The sequence below is a fragment of the Microcebus murinus genome, chromosome 19 (genome assembly GCF_040939455.1).
Source record: "Microcebus murinus isolate Inina chromosome 19, M.murinus_Inina_mat1.0, whole genome shotgun sequence".
Classification (NCBI taxonomy): Eukaryota; Metazoa; Chordata; class Mammalia; order Primates; family Cheirogaleidae; genus Microcebus; species Microcebus murinus.
Window position 1 is genome coordinate 30739608 of NC_134122.1, and position 18266 is coordinate 30757873.

Below are 18266 nucleotides of genomic sequence, written 5' to 3' on the forward strand. Positions count from 1 at the left end.
GAGTGGCTTGGAATCTAAAAAAAGGTGTAAATGTCTGTGCCTGAGGAAGGGGCAGGGTTTGGAACGTAGAAAGATGCAGAGGCAAATGTGACGTCAGATGGGGCATCCCAGGCACAAAGTATGATGTCGGCAACAGGAAACTGGTCCTAGTAGGGAACGTCTGCCCTGACACCCACATTATGCCTGGCATTGCAAGGCCCCTGGGGGACACACAGCTTGCCTTAAACAGCCCAGAATACGGAGGCTCGGCCCTGCCTCTGTGTCTCTGAGCCCTGAGAAGCCTGGCCCCAGAAACTGGCCAGTGAGCCCACAACCATGGGGTGGACTCTGCCTCCCGGGTGCGGCCACTGTGGTGAAGGGTTGCTTGGAGGACTTCGGGCACAGTGCCTGCAGTTAGCGGGAGTTCTCGTGAGCCTATCCCAGCTGCAGGAGAAGGGCTCAGGGCAGTCCTGGCAAGGGCAGGCAGAGCTTGCAGATGCCTTGTAGCTGTTGGAATAGGAAGAAACTTCCTTCCATAACGCGGTGCTAGGCTAGGCCCTTGTCAGTTGTCCTGGACTCATACTGGGAGACAGTGACTCCCAGGGTGTTCCATACTTTCCTTAGTCAGAGCACTGAAGAAGTAACTCCTCATAAAGGAGGATGGAGGATCCTTTGTATCAGGGCCCTCCCCTGCTCAAGAGCCTTCTGTGGATCCCCAGTACCCATCAGATCATAGTTCCTTGGCCTGATATCCAGGGCCCTCTATCATCTGATGGGCCTTTACAGAGTCTAAAAACGGGAAGGGACCTAGAAGCCATCTAATCCAACCTGAGTCTATCAGTCTTTTTCCTAATAGCCCAGAGTGAATGTTGCCTCCCTCTGCCTGTATTCTTCTTATGATGAGGAATTCTTTCCCTCTTTTTTTTTTTTTGAGACAGAGTCTTGCTCTGTTGCCTGGGCTAGAGTGCAACAGGAAACTGGTCCTAGCAGGGACCTAGCTCACAGCAACCTCAAACTCCTGGGCTCAAGCAATCCTTCTGCCTCAGCTCCCGAGTAGCTGGGGCTATAGGAGTGCACCACCACACCCAGCTAAGTTTTCTATTTTTAGTAGAGATGGGGTCTCGCTCTTGCTCAGGCTGGTCTGGAACTCCTGAGCTCAAGCGATCCTCCCACCTCAGCCTCCCAGAGTGCTTAGATTACCAGCCAGAAGTCTCTTTCATGAGACAGCTTTAGGTTTTTCCAGAAATTGCCTCCTTATACTTCTACCCATTGGTCTAGGTTTGATCCTCTAGGGTTGTTCCTGTGTACATATGACCACTCTTCAGAATATCGATGTTCCTGTACAGTGTCTGACATTCCAAGGCCTGTAAGTTTTCTTCAGATTGCAGGTCCATCCCAATCCAGGTCTCTCTCTTTTGGAAGTGGTTCCACCTGTTTGTTAGTTTCCTTTATAGTGTATACAGCCTAAAACTGAATCATGTTTTGCATGGGCCCCGATCTGGGTAGAGAATTAGAACCATACCCTCCCTCATTCCGAACACGGTACTCCTTTTAATGCATCCGGGGAGATCAGACTTGCATTTTCATCAACCTCATTGAAATGTTGCTTATAATAAGTTAGCGGCCAAGTAAAATGCCTACGTCATTTTCGCAAGTGCTGCTTTGAGTCACAGCTCCCCTGTGCCAGTGAGTTTAGACCTAAATATAGAACATTTTCTTTATACCTACTGGATTCCGTCTTGTGAAGTTTAACTCATTTCTCCTGTCCGTGGAAATTGCTGAGATTCTGATTGCGTCTCTTGGGTATAGAGGGCCACGTCTAGTGCCAAGACTGTGACCGCAGCCTGGGCTGGACAGCCACACTGCCCTGCCCTTGCGGATGGAGTGGCCGCAGGCAGTTGACTTAGCTTTTCTAAGCCTCAGTTTCCTCCTCTGTAGAATGGAGATGATTAATACTAATGCTCCCCTGGGGATAGGTTGTAGAGTCAGGAGACTTTCGGTGAGATAAGTCGTAGGCCCGGTTAGCACAGGCCTGGTAGGGAGGGAAGAGGACATGGCACTCGTTAGCTGCCATCATCTAGATGATTATAACCACTGCTACTGCTAGTTCACGTCCTCATTCTTTTAAAAATGGCTGTTTCGTACCCCAAACCTTCCTGGCCTCGCTGTTCTTTGTTCCTTCAGGTCCTTTGCTCACAGTGTCTCCCCCGGCTTAGGTTCAGAGCCCTCGTCTAGGTTCAGAGTCTCTGCAGCATCTCTGATGGACCGTCACTGCTTCCCTCTGCTGTGTCCCTGTGGCCGGGAGGTCCTGCCCGCCAATCCTGCTGAAGTTCATGTCACAGCCCATGTGATAGAGCATTCTTTCCATTCTCACTTCCATCATTTGGGTTCCTTCATTCCTACTTCTGCGCTATTCCAGAGCTTCCCTCCTCAAGACTCCCTGCTTCCAGGCACCCCTGTCGCCCCCCCCCCCCCCAGCTCTGCTCCAGCTCTCACGGCTGCTGCTGCCACCCCTTCCCGCTGCTGCCCGGAAGCCCACTGGCCTTCCACACCCCGCTTAACCTCCTTTCTGGCTTCTCCCGTTCTCTCCGCACCCCAGCCTGCTCGCTCCGTGCTTTGCCTGAGCCACTCTCTCTGCCTGGAGGGCCTGTCCTCTGTGTCCCCTGCCTGGACCCAGTCTCCTGCAAGCCCCTCCACAGCACCGAACTGTCAAGGTGGTTCCAGGCTTGGAACCAAACAGTATGGCTGTGGGCAAGTTTCTCAGCCTTTCTGAGCAGCAGTCCCTAAGTGCCCCCAGACTTCTGATGCACAAACAAGAGAAGTAGGTAAATTGCAGGGGACAGTTACCTGGGACAAGTGGCCCCCTTCTTCCTCTAAGAAGTCTTCCCTGAGCAGCATCTCAGTTTAAAGGGATTCCTCTCTTCTTTCAACATGTACAGCGCAGAACTTTTCCAATATTCAGATGCACACACAGAGAGAATCTATAGTTACAAATGCATGGTGCATTATTTTATGTTGCTTAAGGGAATTTTAAGATATTTTTGATTTTGTGAGTAAGACTGATAATGACCACAGGCTTGGGCAATTGGTCAGGTAGTATAAACAAACATTTATGGGGTAAATCTAAATCCCGTCCGTCACAGGTCCTCCCTGGAGGCCCTGCAGCAGTTTCTAGTGCTTGCAGCTGCATGGTTTTCTCTTCTTCCTCATGGCTGCATTCCTGAGCGGCTCCACCAATCCCCCAGAATTGACAGTGTGCCATGCAGCACCTTACTGGATTCGGATCTCTTGTTGTGCTTTTACATTTTTATGTTCCTTAATATTCCTTTCCGACTGCAGGCAACCTTTAAGGGCTCAGTAAATGTGATGACTTTGCCCAGCAGTCTGTCTGCAGCCGGAATCTGACCATTGTCCTGGTGCCAGGGGAAGAAAAGGATTTAAACGAGGCTGCAGACGTGGCTGTAATGCACCTGCAGAAATCTGCAGGAAAGGGAATGGTGATACTGTGTGCCCCAGGTTGGTCTGGTTCTTGAGGACCCCGTCTGACGGGGAAAGGACCCTGTGTTAGTGTCCTGGGGCTGCTATAATGAATTTCCACAAACTAGGTGGCTTAAAACAACAGGTCCATTGTTACTGCTCTGGAGGCTAGAACTGTGTCACCAGGGCTACGCTCTCTTTAAAGGCTTGAGGAAAGACTCCTTTGTCTCTCTTTAGCTTCTGGTGACTGCTGTGCAATCCCCAGCAGTCCTTGGCTTGTAGACGCATCATTCATCTCTGCCTCTGTCTTCCCATGGTGTCCTCCCTGTGTGTTTCTGTGTCCCCATATCTTCTTTTAGGAATATCAGTCATTATAATACATTAGGGGCCCACCCTACTCCATTATGACCTCTCTTAACTGATTCCATCTGCAAATGCCCCATTTCCAAGTAAGATTACATCCATAGGTCTGGGGGGGGGGGCATGGTTTTACTTGAACAAATCTTTTCTGGGGAGATACAGTTCAAACCACAGCAGACCTTGAACTGTTTAAAAGTCAAGTCTGATAGGGAGAAGAAAAAACGTGGAAAAAGGAAGGGACTTAAGAAACATCCAAAAAGTTATATAAACCAAATATGTGTGTGTGTGTGTGTGTGTGTATGCACATATATATTACAGATAAAGACTGAAATGTAAATAATAATCATAAAACACTTAGAAGAAAATGTAAGAGTCAATCAGCATAATCTAGAGCAGGGGTCCTCAAACTTTTTAAACAGGGGGCCAGTTCACTGTCCCTCAGACCATTGGAGGGCCATTGGAGAGTACACATTCCACACATGCGCATTGTGGGCCCAGGCCAAGTTGGCTGCTAAGCAGGACAGGCAGCGGTGGCAAAAACACTAGCTGGCCGGATAAATGTCCTCGGCAGGCCGCATGTGGCCCTCGGGCCGTAGTTTGAGGACGCCTGATCTAGAGGCATGAGAAACATTACCTAAACCTAGAAGCTATAAAAGATAGGATGGACATTCTTAATTCTGTAAAGCTGTCAACAACTACATGAACATAGAAAATGCGCAAACTCACTAGCAGTCAGGGAAATACAAATTAAAGCAATGATGAAATGTCACTATACCCATAAGATCAGCAAGGATTGTTAAATAAAAGAAGCCCCAACCCCTGTTGTTGGTGAGGATGCATTTGTACATTGTCAGTGGAAACTGTAATCACTAGATCCTTTTTAGAAACTAAGATTTAAATAAAGGCAACTTTATTTGGATCCTAATTAGAATACCAAAAGAAAAAATGTGAATGCAAATACTAAGCTATTTGATAATATTAAGGAGTTATCTTTAACATTTTAAATGTGGATTCTCATTAGAATACCAAAAGAAAAAATGTGAATGCAAATACTAACTAAGCTATTTGATAATATCAAGGAGTTATCTTTAAAATTTTAAGTGTGGTCATAGTATTGTTGTTAATTTTGAAAGAGTTGGGGGGGTTTTTTGTTTGTTTTTTCGAGTTCATACTGAAATATTTGCTGGTCAAATGTTATATTGTTTGGGATTTCTTCAAATAATCCAGGAATACGGGGGTTGGTGGCTGATTGGTGTAGAGCTGAGAGTCAGCCACAGGCCAAAACCAGACCTGCCACTTGGCTTTGAAAATAGTTTAGTGGAATCTAGCCCCCTCATTAATTTACATGTTCATCTAGCCTCAGCTAAAGTGGCTTTTGAGCCACAAGGCAGAGTTGAATAGCTTCAGTGGAGACCCTGTGGCCTGCACAGCCTAAAATACTTACCAACAGGCTCTTTACAGAAAATGTTTGCTCACCCCTCCTTCATTGGAAACATTTGGCCACAAGCTCATAATGTTTCATGCTGGAGGCTATACGAGGGCTTATTAGACTCCGTCTTCCTATTTGTATATGTTTGGACTTTTCCATAATGAAAGTTTAAAAAAAAAAAACTCACTTTGACCTCGTAATCTCATTCCTAGGAATCTATGCCTTGGAAACAAAAGCATCAGTTACTAAAGATCTATGTATAAGAGTGTTTACTATAATGGTTTCAGCGGCAGAAAAACACTGGAAATAAATTGATTGCCTACCAGTACGGGAATGCTTGTATAAATCACATCCACCCACACCAAGGAATAATCTGTTATCTTCTTAAAGAATGAACTAGATGCGGGCGCGGTGGCTCACGCCTGTAATCGTAGCACTCTGGGAGGCCGAGGCGGGTGGGATTGCTCGAGGTCAGGAATTCGAAACCAGCCTGAGCAAGAGTGAGACCCCGTCTCTACTATAAATAGAAAGAAATTAATTGGCCAACTAATATATATAGAAAAAATTAGCCGGGCATGGTGGCACATGCCTGTAGTCCCAGCTACTCGGGAGGCTGAGGCAGAAGGATTGCTTGAGCCCAGGAGATTGAGGTTGCTGTGAGCTAGGCTGACACCACAGCACTCACTCTAGCCTGGGCAACAAAGCGAGACTCTCTCAAAAAAAAAAAAAAAAAGAATGAACTAGAGTTTGTACAGTCCACTTGGAGAATTTTCCATGAGATATTTATTTTCAAGTGAGAAAAGCAAGATATAGAAAAGTCTGTATGTGACAATCCCATTTTTAGAGAATGGTGGGAGAATTGACCCCTTCCATGTGTAGATATTTGTGTGCGTGTATGTGCCTGTATGTGTGTGTGTGTGTGTAGGATACACAACAGGCTGTTAACATGGGTTAGGGGTAGAATGGCGTCTGTGGAAAGGATGTGAGCAAAACAGAAAATGGAAAAAAACCTGTACTTAAGAAAACATCCTACGTGGTGTGGTCCTGTTTCTGTGTTTGTACAAATGATATTCGTGTACGTATGTGCTTTGCTAAATTGAAAAGAGGGTTATGCTTTTAAAAACAACTGGAAAGAAGTGAATATTTTTAATGTCCTTTGATGTAATTAAGGAAGTAAAGGGGAATTTGCTTAGGAGTTGGAAAATGCCCAAGAGTGGGAAAACAAGAGATGTAGTAGTCACTGCCGGCCCTGGCCAGCCAGGGAAGGCTCTGGAAGGTTTAGAGGGGGGAGTGGGAGCGTCTGGATGGTGGTCTCCGGCCATAGCTACTCCCTGATCTCCGTGCCTCTTCCTCCTGCTCCGGGAGAAATAATGTTTCCCCGGGGAATGAAAAGCGTCTCTTTGTGCGGGCTTTAATTGCCATGTTGTTGTGCCAAGGGAGTGAGTGGCAGGCGGGCGCAGCAGCTGGGCACAGCCAATGCCAGGCAGTGGAGCCCGCTCCCTTAGGACAGCCCGGCCAGCTGGCCTGGGAGCGCTGCCCACCTCTGCCCCCAGCTGGGTGCCCGCGGAGGGACTGGCCTTCCGAGGGGCAGGGGGCTCAGCAGAGGCTCATTGGAGGAGGAGAAAGGGGCGGGCGTCTGGGAGGGTCTCAGCCACTCTCAGAGGCTTATTCATCTCCCCCTTCTGTGCCCTCCCCCTCCCTCTTGTTTTTCAGACTGTCAGCATCAATAAGGCCATTAATACGCAGGAAGTGGCTGTGAAGGAAAAACACGCCAGAAATATCCTTTTGGACATTGCTTGGAAGACTGGCCCTAAAGGGGGGTCGGATTGTGGGGGCTGAGGTCAGGGCGAGGCTCCCTTGCTTGGCTGCAGAAGGGGTACCCCCCCCCGCATGGGCCAGGCCCTACAGGTTCGAGCAGCTTCTGTGGGCAGCAGCGGGCTCTCGGGTAGTGCCAGCTGCGGGGACCACAGACCGTCAGGGTGGCAGGGACCAAAGAGGCCATCACCCCAGTCCTTTCAACTTGCCAGAGATCCTGCTCTTCTTCTCCGGACTTAAGCTTTTCAGAACCTCTAAGTCACTTGAAAGTCACTTTCACCTGTATCATCAAAGCCCTCCAGTTCCCACACTTAGCCCACAGGCCACATTGACCACCCCTCTGGTGACACGATCCTCTCCTTTTCTGAGCATGAAAGCAAAAAAAAAAAAAAACCAAAGTCTCAGCTTTAGTGAGTGATTGGCCTTAAGCAGGGGCTGAGGCAGGGGCTCTTGGGATCTACCCTTGAGGAATGGAGTCCATGAGCTTCAACCCCGAGGGCTGAAGGAGAGGCTGCCAGCGAGGCTCCCGGGCATCTGCGTGCTGGGCTGAGCCAAGTGGAGTTCCAGGCACGTGGGGGCTGGGGGTCTAGCCGAAATGGGAAGATCCTTTTTGCCCAGGATGTTGGGTGCTGTGCCAAAGCCAGTCAGGCCAGAACAGCTTGTCCTGAAGCCATCCAGTCTCAGCCCCTGAAGGAGACCCTCCAAGGTAGATGGCCAGAGAAGCCCAGTGTCACCCAGCATGGCATGTGAACCACTCTTTGCTGGGGTGAAAGCAGCTTGCCTTTAGTGACAAGAGGCTTTGGCTGGAATGAGCGCTCTGCTGTCGGGTGGGGGCTATAGAATCTCTCTGGCCTGACCCTGCAGCCCCACCCAGCAGTGAGCCTGCCTGCGTCTCCCTCTGTTTTCCCCAGAAAGGCACAGTCCCCTTGCTTTACCGTGTCACATTTGCTGTTCTTGCTGTGATTAAGACCAAACCAAGAAAAGCCTTTATTTTAAGTGGCCCAGTAGATTATCTCAGAAGGAATTACTCAGTTCTGACCCCTGTCTGCTAAGCATTTGTGATCAGTCTGGTGGGATGTGGAGAGAGAGACAGTTGTCACAGGCCAGTGTGCTCTTCTGGATGGGGGGTGGGCCCAGAGAGGCCAGCCCTGCAGCAGCGGAACCACATCCCACGCTGCAAAGGAGGCTACCTGCAGTGAGGGAAGGGACCCTGGAAGGAGTTTCTGAAATGCCACCTCTGGAGCTCCTGGGCTCACTCCGAGACCTTAGGTCACTTTTCTGTTGAATGAAAGAGTTGGCTGAAGAAGATTTCAAAGATTGAACATTCTGACTCTAACATTCTTTGAGCCTCTCTGATTCACAATTTCTAATTGGTAGATAAATACTGAAAAGATGAACTCCATACAGTAGGGTTTTAAATACCTAAAGATATCACAAAACACTTGTTCTTCATCGGTTATCCTAGGTACCAACTGAATAAGCATTAGTAAGTCTGACTTCAGAAATGCTGTTCAGACACTCATTTATCACCAGTGCCTAACTGGACAGCCGGGGACTGAGTCTTATTTTTATGTTTTATTTTCTTATTTTTCTCCCTGAGTGCCTTTTACAGTGCCTGACACATAATTGAGGGCATAAAAGTGCTTATAAAGTCATAGAAATAGAAGGGCCTTCTTGCCTCTTTCAAAGTCAATGTGCCCGGCCGACTCTGCACTTGACCTTGCTCCTGTTTAGCGGCTGCTCTTGGGGAAAGTCAGAGAGGGGAGGCTGGGCTGCCTCCCCACCCCATTGCTTCCTGCTAGTCTGGAGGGGCTGTGCTTTAGGTGGAACCACAGATTATTTCAGAAGTCACTCCCAGACTGAAAGCTGACTTCGGCTTCCAGACCCAAAAGTCTGTGCATGCCTACCCCTCTCAAAATGAAAATTTTATCTGGGGAAGGAATTTTATGGTACCTTTCACATCCAAAAACATGTGTTCTGGATGAGTCATTAGTTTCTGACCTAAAGCAAGTCTTTTTGTCCTAAATGCCACTGTGCCTGAGTCTTAATAAGGAAGCCTAAAGTTCCAGGTAAAGGGCTGTCCTTAAGGCTCACGGTGCCCATCGCTGGGTCAGTGAAGCCTGGTTAATTTAAGCACACCATTGCAGAGGACGTGGAGTCCCTCTGCTCATGCAAAAAGGGCTCACTGGCAATGGAGATCTGGAATGCTAAACTTAAAATCACGAAAGGCCAGATGGACGCTTGTCACATGCAAACCGTGGCAGGCAGTCTGCAGGTGGCGGCTGTGTTTGGAATTAAGTCTGGGGAGAAGTGGCCCTGGGAGTCCACGTACATGGAGTTCAAGGTGTTGGGAGAGGAAGGCTCCTTCCAGCGAAATCAGGAAGGTTTATGGGAGAGGTGGGGCATTCGAGTCATTTTAAGTTTGTGGAAAGGGCATTTTAGACGAGGACTGTCGCTGTCAAGGCGAGCGCAGGGTTGGCCAACCAGAGCAGGGTCGAGGTGCTGCTGGGGAGCAGGCCGAGGGAGCAGGAGGTCGGGATGTGGGACCACCGCAGGGGCCGGGGCCTTGGTCAGGAGCTGAGCCTGCTGTGGCTTTTAATGGTGGATAACAAAAAACATGGAGAAGCCGGAGTATGTTGTTAAAGAGTCAGCCGCGATCATTCCCCAGGGTGCCCGTCCAACCCAACATATCCAGGGGCAGGGCAAACGAACCACCCCTGGCCCAGAGGACAATTGTGCAAATTAGAAAAAAATACTCCTTTCTCAAGACACTTGCATCTCTGGGGAAATTGTCTAAGCAAATGGATTTTATTAGAATAAGACATTTTCTTGCATCTGCCAAAAAACTGCCAGAATGACGCGTAGATCTAGGATGTCCTAGCTCGAGCGGTGCCCCTCTGGCAGCACCACCCCAGCCTGCTCTCCCCTCTGCCCCTCCGCGGTGGCCGGGTGCAGGCTTGACCCCAGGACCTGGCTGCCTAGGCCAGGGCCCGAGCCTTTGTTTTCCATGACTCCCCCTCACCGTGCATACTGGGAACCCACCACGAGAAAGGGGCTCAGACCTTTTGGTCTGTTGTCAACCGACTGCCTCTGTCCAGCAACGCGGTGCTCTGCTGGAAGTTCTGCCATGTGTTCCACAAACTCCTCCGAGACGGACACCCCAATGTGAGTTCCTTGAGCCGCAGAGGCTGCTGTCTACTCCCACGCTGTCCCCCTCTCCGGGCCTCTGGGTTCCCCGTTAGAGATGGGCAGCCTCTCTCCAACCAGCCTGTCCTCCCCACCCCATCCCGCCCTCCCTTCTACTCTCTCACGGGCTGTTCTCTTCCCTCTCCAGGTCCTGAAGGACTCTCTGAGATACAGGAATGACTTGAGTGACATGAGCAGGATGTGGGTGAGTTTGGAGACAGCCCAGGAGCCACTTGCCCCTTCTCCATTCCCAGAGGCCACAGAACAAGGGCTGGGGAATGGGGCGTAGTCATCTCTTTCAGCTCGTTTAGGATTCTCCCATGAGCCCAGGGAGGGGCTAAGGATGCCCCAAATAGTATCACAGTGTCCACAGTCTTCCCTGGGGTCCCTGGAAGCTACACAGAAGTTCCAGGTCCTGGGAGCTTCTCCTGTCACTGGAACCTCATGTCACAAAGCTGTCTGGGCATTGGGATCCCTTAGCAGCTACATTGTCACCATTCCTACTTCTTCTCTTCCACTGGGATCACTGTGCATTGAGGGTTAGCATTCCCAGTTCTTAATGCCAGTACCCTTTCTTTCCTGTCTAGGCAGTCTCAGTGGCTTAGGCTGAGGAGGAGGTAGGTGGCAATGTCAGAATCAACTGAAAAGAGTGTCTCTGTACAAACCCCCCAGTCCCTGTAGATTCTGATGTCCAAGGGCGTGTGTATGGAGAAGGGTCATTTGCATTTTGAAGACGCTTCGTGGTTGATTCTGATGTGTCTCTTTGCCTCTACCAGTTGAGAACTACTACTTCTGTCTTTTCCCTCAAAGTCTTACCAGCATCTATCTGCACTCAGCACTCATAACATGGTGGCCATTACGTAGTCCTATCTACCCATCCTAGGTGGGGAGATACAGGCCCAGAGAACGGGGCAGCTTGTCCTAAAGTCACAAGGCTGGTTACCTGAACAAAGCTGAGAGTTGTCCTCAACTCTTCCAACTGCATCCTAGAGAGCTTTCCTTATCACATATAAAGCTTAGATCTTTTCCTTTTTATTAGAATTTGCCTGGTATGTCTTTCTGTCAACTTTCCTATATTCTTATGGTTTAGAAACATCACTTGTAAATAGCATTTAGTTGGATGGGAGGTTTTTGTTTGTTTTTTATTCAAGATGGCAGCCTTTGTCTTTTACTGGGCATTTAATCTATTTACATTTATTTAATATATGATATTATATATGATATGCTTATATTTTTATTTTATGCTTTCTATTTGTCCCATCTGTTCTGGTTCTATTTCGCATTCCTTGCCTTTTTTGGGTTGACTGGGTTTTTTGGGGGTTTTTTTCGTCATTCTATTTTTTTCCTCATTACCAGTTGTGAGGTTAAAAAAAATATTTTTTGGTATTTTCTCTAATACTTACAAAATGCTTGCTTAGTTTATCAAGGTCTACATTTCTTATCTTTATCTGTTTCCTGTGTAACACAAAGACCTTAGAATTTTTTAATTCTCATTCCTTCAACTTATATGTTAGTATTCTCATGTATTTTAGTTTTCATTATATTTTTCTTTTTAAACCCAATAAGGTATTGTTTTATTTTAGTTGTTTTATTCTGTACTCACCACAGAACTTCCATCTGGGATCAGTTTCTTCCTGCTTGAATTATTTCTTCTAGAATGTTCTTTATTGAGAGCCTGCTGGTGGCAAACACCATTTTTGTTTGTTTGAGAATGTCTTTATTTCAACTTTATTCATGAAAGATATTTTCTCTGGGTTTAGAATTCTAGAGTGACAGTTATTTTCTGTCAGCACATGGAGGATATAATTCAAGATTTCTTTCCATTGACTTTGGCTGTCATGATTTTCGTAAAGTCAGCTGTGAGACTCACTGTTGCTCCTTTGAAGCCAATCTGTATTTTATCTCTGACCATTTTAAGATCTCGGAATGTGTCTATGAGTGAATTTGTTTTGGATTCTTTGGACTTCTTAAATCTGTGGATATCTTTTATCAGCTGTGAATAATTTTCATTTTTGTTTCAAATATTGCCTTTTGCTCCATTCTGTCTTTTCCTTCTAACACTTTGATTAGAAGCATGTTGGACTCTTTCACTCTATCTCTGTGTCTTTAAACCACTATTTTGGTTTTTTCTACATATTTGTCTCTGTCACATTCTAGATCATTTCATCAGGTCTAACTTTGGATTCACTTGTTCCCTCTTTAGCTGGGTCTAATCTGTTAGTAAACCTCTCCATAGCATTTTCAGTTTTAGTTAGTACCGTTTTAATTTCTTAATTTCTTTTAATTTCTTGAAAAAATTTCTATCTTTTTTTTTCAGATTTGGTTGGTATTTTTTATAATTCCTTATGCCCTACATATATTTTGAAACAACCTCTTTATTTCTTTAGATATGTTAAACGTACTCATTTCATATATTGCTTTTTATAATTCCATTATCTAAAATCCTTAGAGATCTGTTTCTGTCATCCATCACTTTTGGTGAATTTTGCTCATGCTATATAATTTCCTTTTGTGCTTAGTTATTTTTTACTATAAGCTGCTCATTTTCCTTGAAATTTTATTTGTGGGAATTCTTTGAAGTCTATAATGAAGGCAGGTTCTTCCAGAGAGAATTGACATTTGCTTCCATTGAGATCACTCTAAATTAAATTCTCAGCTTAAGGTTTTATGAATTCTGGGTAGATATCTTTGGGGATTGGCTTATGGGTCCAATTCTCAGCAGTGGTTTTTCCCTCCCTCTAATCACAATAGTGGTTTGAGGCTGTAGACTTTCTTTACAGCCCTCAGGGGGACTTCCTCTATGCAGCAGTGCCAGTGTGTGTGTTATTTTATATATACCCTTGCTTCCTTTCATCAGCGAGGCAGTCTTTTAACTTTTCCACGAAATTCCTCAACTTGAGCAAGCCAGAGTCCTGTCTCCTATTCACCGTGTGGACACTGAGGCCTAGAAAATCAAAGCTTAGTTCACCAGGTACCTGAGTATCTGCATTTACTCAGTTCCTGGCCTAAGGATTTCTTACTCTCTTGCTAACGCATTGACGCCTTCAAAAAGAAGTTTTAATATTTTACTCAATATTTTTAGTTTTCAGTGGGAAGATCAACCCAGGTACCTAGCCTGCCTTGTTACCCAAAATGGAATTCCTTTAGGTCTTTCTTCCCAGGTAGTTCTGTCTCTTGCCTTTGACTTAGCATTTCTAGAAGTTAGGACCATCTTTTGCTCTTTGCTCTTTGTATATTTTCATGTTAAGTATAGTTAGTTGTTTTTGATTGTGAGAATATTTTTTCTCCTTTTTCCATACTTTCTAATTTTTCTATAATGAATTTTTCTATAAATTTTACATAAAAATTAATAAGATATGAATTGTTCATAGAAAATTAATTAATTAATACCTTATGAACATACTGCCGTATCTGGCGTTGATATTTTTAACCTCTTTTCATTCCTTACCACCCTTTGGTGCCCTTTCAGGCATGTTCAATGTGGTTCCTTTATTCTATTCTAGAGCTGCAGTCCCCAAACCCTGGGCTGAGGACTGGTACCAGTCCTTGGCCTGTTAGGAACCAGGCCACGTAGCAGGAAGTGAGCAGTGGGTGAGCATCACCACCTGAGCTCCGCCTCCTGTCAGAGCAGCAGTGGCATTAGCTTCTTACAGGAGCGCAAAACCCCTGTAACTGCATATGCAAGGGATCTAGGTTGCACACTCCTTATGAGAATCTGATGCCTGATGATCTGAGGTGGAGCTGAGGCGGTGATGCTAGTGCTGGGGAGCGGCTGCAAATATAGATTCTCATTAGCAGAGAGGTTTGACTGCACAATAAGTGTAACATGCTTGAATCATCCCAAAACCATCCCCACCCAAGCCCTGGTCCGTGGAAAAATTGTCTTCCGTGAACCTGATCCCTTATGCCAAAAATGTTGGGGACCGCTGTTCTAGAGGATATAGATGTACTTAAAAGAAAATGTGGAAGTCAAAACTCATATGGAAGCCACAGCTGTTCAGTTTAAGGGCTCTTTGTGCCCCCATTTCCCTCCCTGTTACAGATAGCTGGGGAGTTGCCAACATCACCCTGCTAATTTTCCTTCTTCCCAGGGGCTCAGGGCAGCAGGGGCCTGGCTGCGTGGGCCCCATGGGAAAGTGTATTCTGCACCAGCTGGGACTGGTCCCATTTCAAATCCCCACCCCATCATAATAGTACAGATGCTCTTTGGCTGTTGGAATCCATTGGCGGAGGTGTTCTTATTATGCTTAGAGAAAACAGAAGGAAGGAACTAGCCCATAGCCACACTCTGATTGCTAAGGATAGGAGACTTAACAATTCTTAAATAAGAAGCCTTGTTCAAAATTTATCCTAAGGAAGTCCTCATGTTTGTACACAAGAATGCTGTGAAAATGTTCATTGAAAGATAGTTTATGATGGCAAAAATTTCAACTAATTTGAATTTATAGAGTCAGTTCAATAAATTACAATAACGGTTATATGGAACAGTCACTAAAAATTATGATACTGACGAAACTTTAAGAAGATGGGACAAAATTGCAGTATATTAATTGAAAAAAATAGATTAGTTCTGTTTTATATTTTAAAAAGCACTGAGGATTTTTAGCATAGTGAAATTATTCTGAGTGATACTTTAATGGTAATTATACATTTGTCAAAACCCCATTGGATGTTTCACACCAAGAGTGAACCCTACTGTAAACTCTGGACTACGGGTGATAATGACATGTCAATGTCGGTTCAGCGATTATGACACATGTACCACTCTGGTGAGGGATGTTGATAGTCACGGAAGTCATGTGTTTTGGGGAGGCGTAGGCAGTAAATGGAAGTCTCTCTACTTTCTGCTCAATTTTGCTGTAAACCTAAAACTGCTCTTAAAATAATCTGTTTAAATTGAAGAAATAGGCTGGGTGCAGTGGCTCACGCCTGTAATCCTAGCACTCTGGGAGGCAGAGGTGGGAGGATCGCTTGAGCTTAGGAGTTCAAGACCAGCCTGAGCAAGAGCAAGACCCCATCTCTACTAAAAATAGAAAAAATCAGCAGGGAGTGGTGGCATGTGCCTGTAGTCCCAGCACTTTGGGAGGTTGAGGCAGGAGGCTCCCTTGAGCCCAGGAGTTCGAGGTTGCCGTGAGCTAGGCTGACGCTATAGCACTCTAGCCTGGGCAAAAGAGCAAGACTCTGTCTAGAAGAAAAAAAAAGAAAAAAGAAAAGAAAGGTAATACCCATAAAATGTTAGCTATGATTATATCTAGTGGTCAGGTTAAGGGTGATTTGTTTGTATGCATGTTTTTCTGTATTTTCTAAATTTTTAAAAATGGACATTTGTTATTTTCATAATCGGAAAAAGATAGATTCTCTACCAAGGAAGTCCTAGCTGTAGGTCTCTGGACCCACCTGTTCTTAGCGTTGACACTGTACCTCTTCCCGACAGGGTCACCTGAGTGAGGGGTATGGGCAGCTTTGCAGCATCTACCTCAAACTGCTGAGAACGAAGATGGAGTACCACACCAAAGTGAGTCCTGGCAGATGACCTGCCACCACCGCCCACTCCTACCCTAAGTCCCCTCCGCACCTCTCTGGGCCTAACTGATAGGGGTCTTTCAGGTAACAGACAGCCTGGGCTCCCAGGGAGCGCTAGGGCCACGCTCCAGCTGTGCGAGAGCAAAACTGCAGTCAGGCCTCTGGGGTGTGGCAAGGACTGGGGTTTCGGCCTGTGTTTTCTATCTTTTGTTCCCCATTTTACATCTAGAAAGAGGAACCATATCTACTAGGTTGCCTTATAGTTTATAGGTTGCTTTATAATAGTTTATAGAAGCACTGATTTTACTATTAATATGAATGATTCCTGCAATCGCTATAGTGAGTTTCCACACAGAACGTTCTTTTAATCAATATATGGCTTTGGTCAGTAAGTATTTCTCACACACCTGAGGCATGTAAAACTGTATGCTCGGTACTAACAAGCGTGTAAGAATAAGTCAAAAATGGACTGGGTGCAGCGGCTTATGCCTCTAATTCCAGCACTTGGGAGATCGAGGCAGATCACTTGGGTCCAAGAGTTCGAGACCAGCCTAGGCAACACAGCGAGACTCCATCTCTACAAATAAATAAAATAATTAGCTGGGCACAGTGGCGTGTGCCTATACCCCCAGCCACATGGGAGGCTGAAGCAGGAAGATCTCTTGAGCCCAGATATTCCAGGCCCAGTGAGCTATGATCACGTCACTGTACTCCAGCCTGGGCAACATAGAAAGACCCTGTCTCTTAAAAAAAAAAAAAAAGAAGAAGAAGAAGAAGAGGAAGTAAAGATTGTCTGCTCTGTAGGAGTTGACAGATTCATGGAAGCAAAAGGCACATGTGCACACTGGCAGTAGCCATGTCGTAGTGCACAGCAGTTATCTGTGCCTATGGAGAGGTGCCCGGGACCTTCTGAAATGACAAAGTCACAGTGTCAGGAAGAGCAAAGCGAAGGTGGACCCTGGGGAATGGGTGTGGTCCATGTCTTCATCTCTATTATCTTTTATCTTCTTGAAGGGTAGCTTTGATTCATCGATACTATTCTGTTAAACCTTTTTTGTGGACATCATTTAATAATGTTCACGACAACTGTACAAACAGGTATAATTATATCCTAGGAAAATGAAATTTGGAGGGTGGTTGAGTCCCTTGCCCGAGTCCCATGGAAAGTGTGGACTTGAACCCAGGCCTGCTTGGTGCTGACACTGTCCTGTGCCCAGTGGCCGCTCTCACCTGCCTCAGTGTGTCATTGAGGGCCTGCCACGGGCCAGACGGCATTAGGTTCTGAAGAGAGCAGGGTAAATCGACTTTGTCCCTGCCTTGGGAGTGTGGTCGGGAGAGGAGAGAGATACCAGCAGGGCTAGAACAGGAGAAGCAGAGGCGGCCCAGAGACCGTGAGGGCGTCTGTGCCAGACTCAGGGCCACACAGAATGCTTGGAGGCAGTGACATGGGCCACTCCACATCTCGGGTTGTTCTTCCTGGGGGCAGGTTGGAGGGGGGCTTGAGAGCCCCAGGCTGCCAGTGTGGGCGATGATGACAGCCAGAGTTAGGACAGTTGTCCTCGGGACAGACAGAGGACTAGGGACTGCCTGGAGATTGGCAGGAAAGGGAGAAGGGGTCAGTAACCAGAGGGGCTGGGGGGCCAGTGAGACAGACCTGGGTGGTGGGAAGAGGAGCCCAAGCAGAGACCAGTGGAGGCCTGTGGGCCAGATGCTCTGGCCTGGGGTCTCTGACAGGACGAGAACAGGTGTCTTCCCGGCATCCAGCCCAGAACAGGTACTCAATCAGGATTTGCCGACTGAATGACAGAATGAACCGGAAGCTAGATGGGCTCTAACAGCACAGAGGGGCTGGTCCTGAGTAAGGAAAGAGGCTAGAGGGCAGGGAGGACAGGGAGGACAGGAAGGACAGGGGTCCATGCAGAGCCGGGAGGGAATGGGAGGCAGGTGCTGAGGGTGACAGCGTGGGAATCGGATACCAGGTTTGAGAGTGAGACAGTCATCCACGGAAAGGCAATGGCAGGGCTGTCGTGGGCACTGTTTTGGACTGAATGTTTGTGTCCCCCCAAAATTTACTTGTCGAAATCCTAACCCTCAGTGTGATGGGCCTGGGGCCTTCGGGAGGTGATAGGTCATGAGGGTAGAGCCTCGAACGTGGGATCGGTGCCCTAGTCAGGAGGGGCAGCAGGGAGCCTGCTTCTCCCTCTCGACCGTGTGAGGGACGTGCCCTGTAAGAGGGCCTGGACCAGGCACCAGATCTGCCCACACTGTGGTCCTGGGCTTCCCAGCCCCAGGCCTATGAGACGTCAATGCCTGGTGTTTAAGCCGCCCAGTCTGTGGTATCTTGTTATAGCAGCCTGAGCTGAGTAGGAGGGACACTAAGGCCAGAGGGCATGAATAAGTAGTGACACCAGCTGTGAGTCCTTCTCTGGGGATGTTTGGCAGCTGGCCCTAGGCACAGAGCATGTGACAAGGTCCCAGGCTCAGCAGATCTTCATAG

At 47.0% G+C, this 18266-nt stretch overlaps 1 protein-coding gene across 7 annotated transcripts in view; it reads left to right on the forward strand.

Moving 5' to 3' along the window:
- The window catches only part of HIP1 (huntingtin interacting protein 1), a 153141-nt gene that overhangs the window by 97564 nt on the left and 37311 nt on the right, over positions 1-18266 (forward strand). For 6 of the 7 annotated variants that reach the window (XR_001148275.2, XM_012742198.3, XM_012742199.3 and 3 more), the window contains exons 2-5: positions 6959-7022; positions 10083-10225; positions 10395-10451; positions 15681-15761. Coding sequence is in view for 6 of the 7 variants with exons in the window: in XM_012742198.3 (XP_012597652.2) it covers positions 6959-7022; positions 10083-10225; positions 10395-10451; positions 15681-15761 (345 nt within the window). In the remaining variant the exon portion in view is untranslated. The remainder of the gene's footprint in view (positions 1-6958; positions 7023-10082; positions 10226-10394; positions 10452-15680; positions 15762-18266) is intronic. The other variant, XM_075995372.1, reaches the window with a different exon arrangement.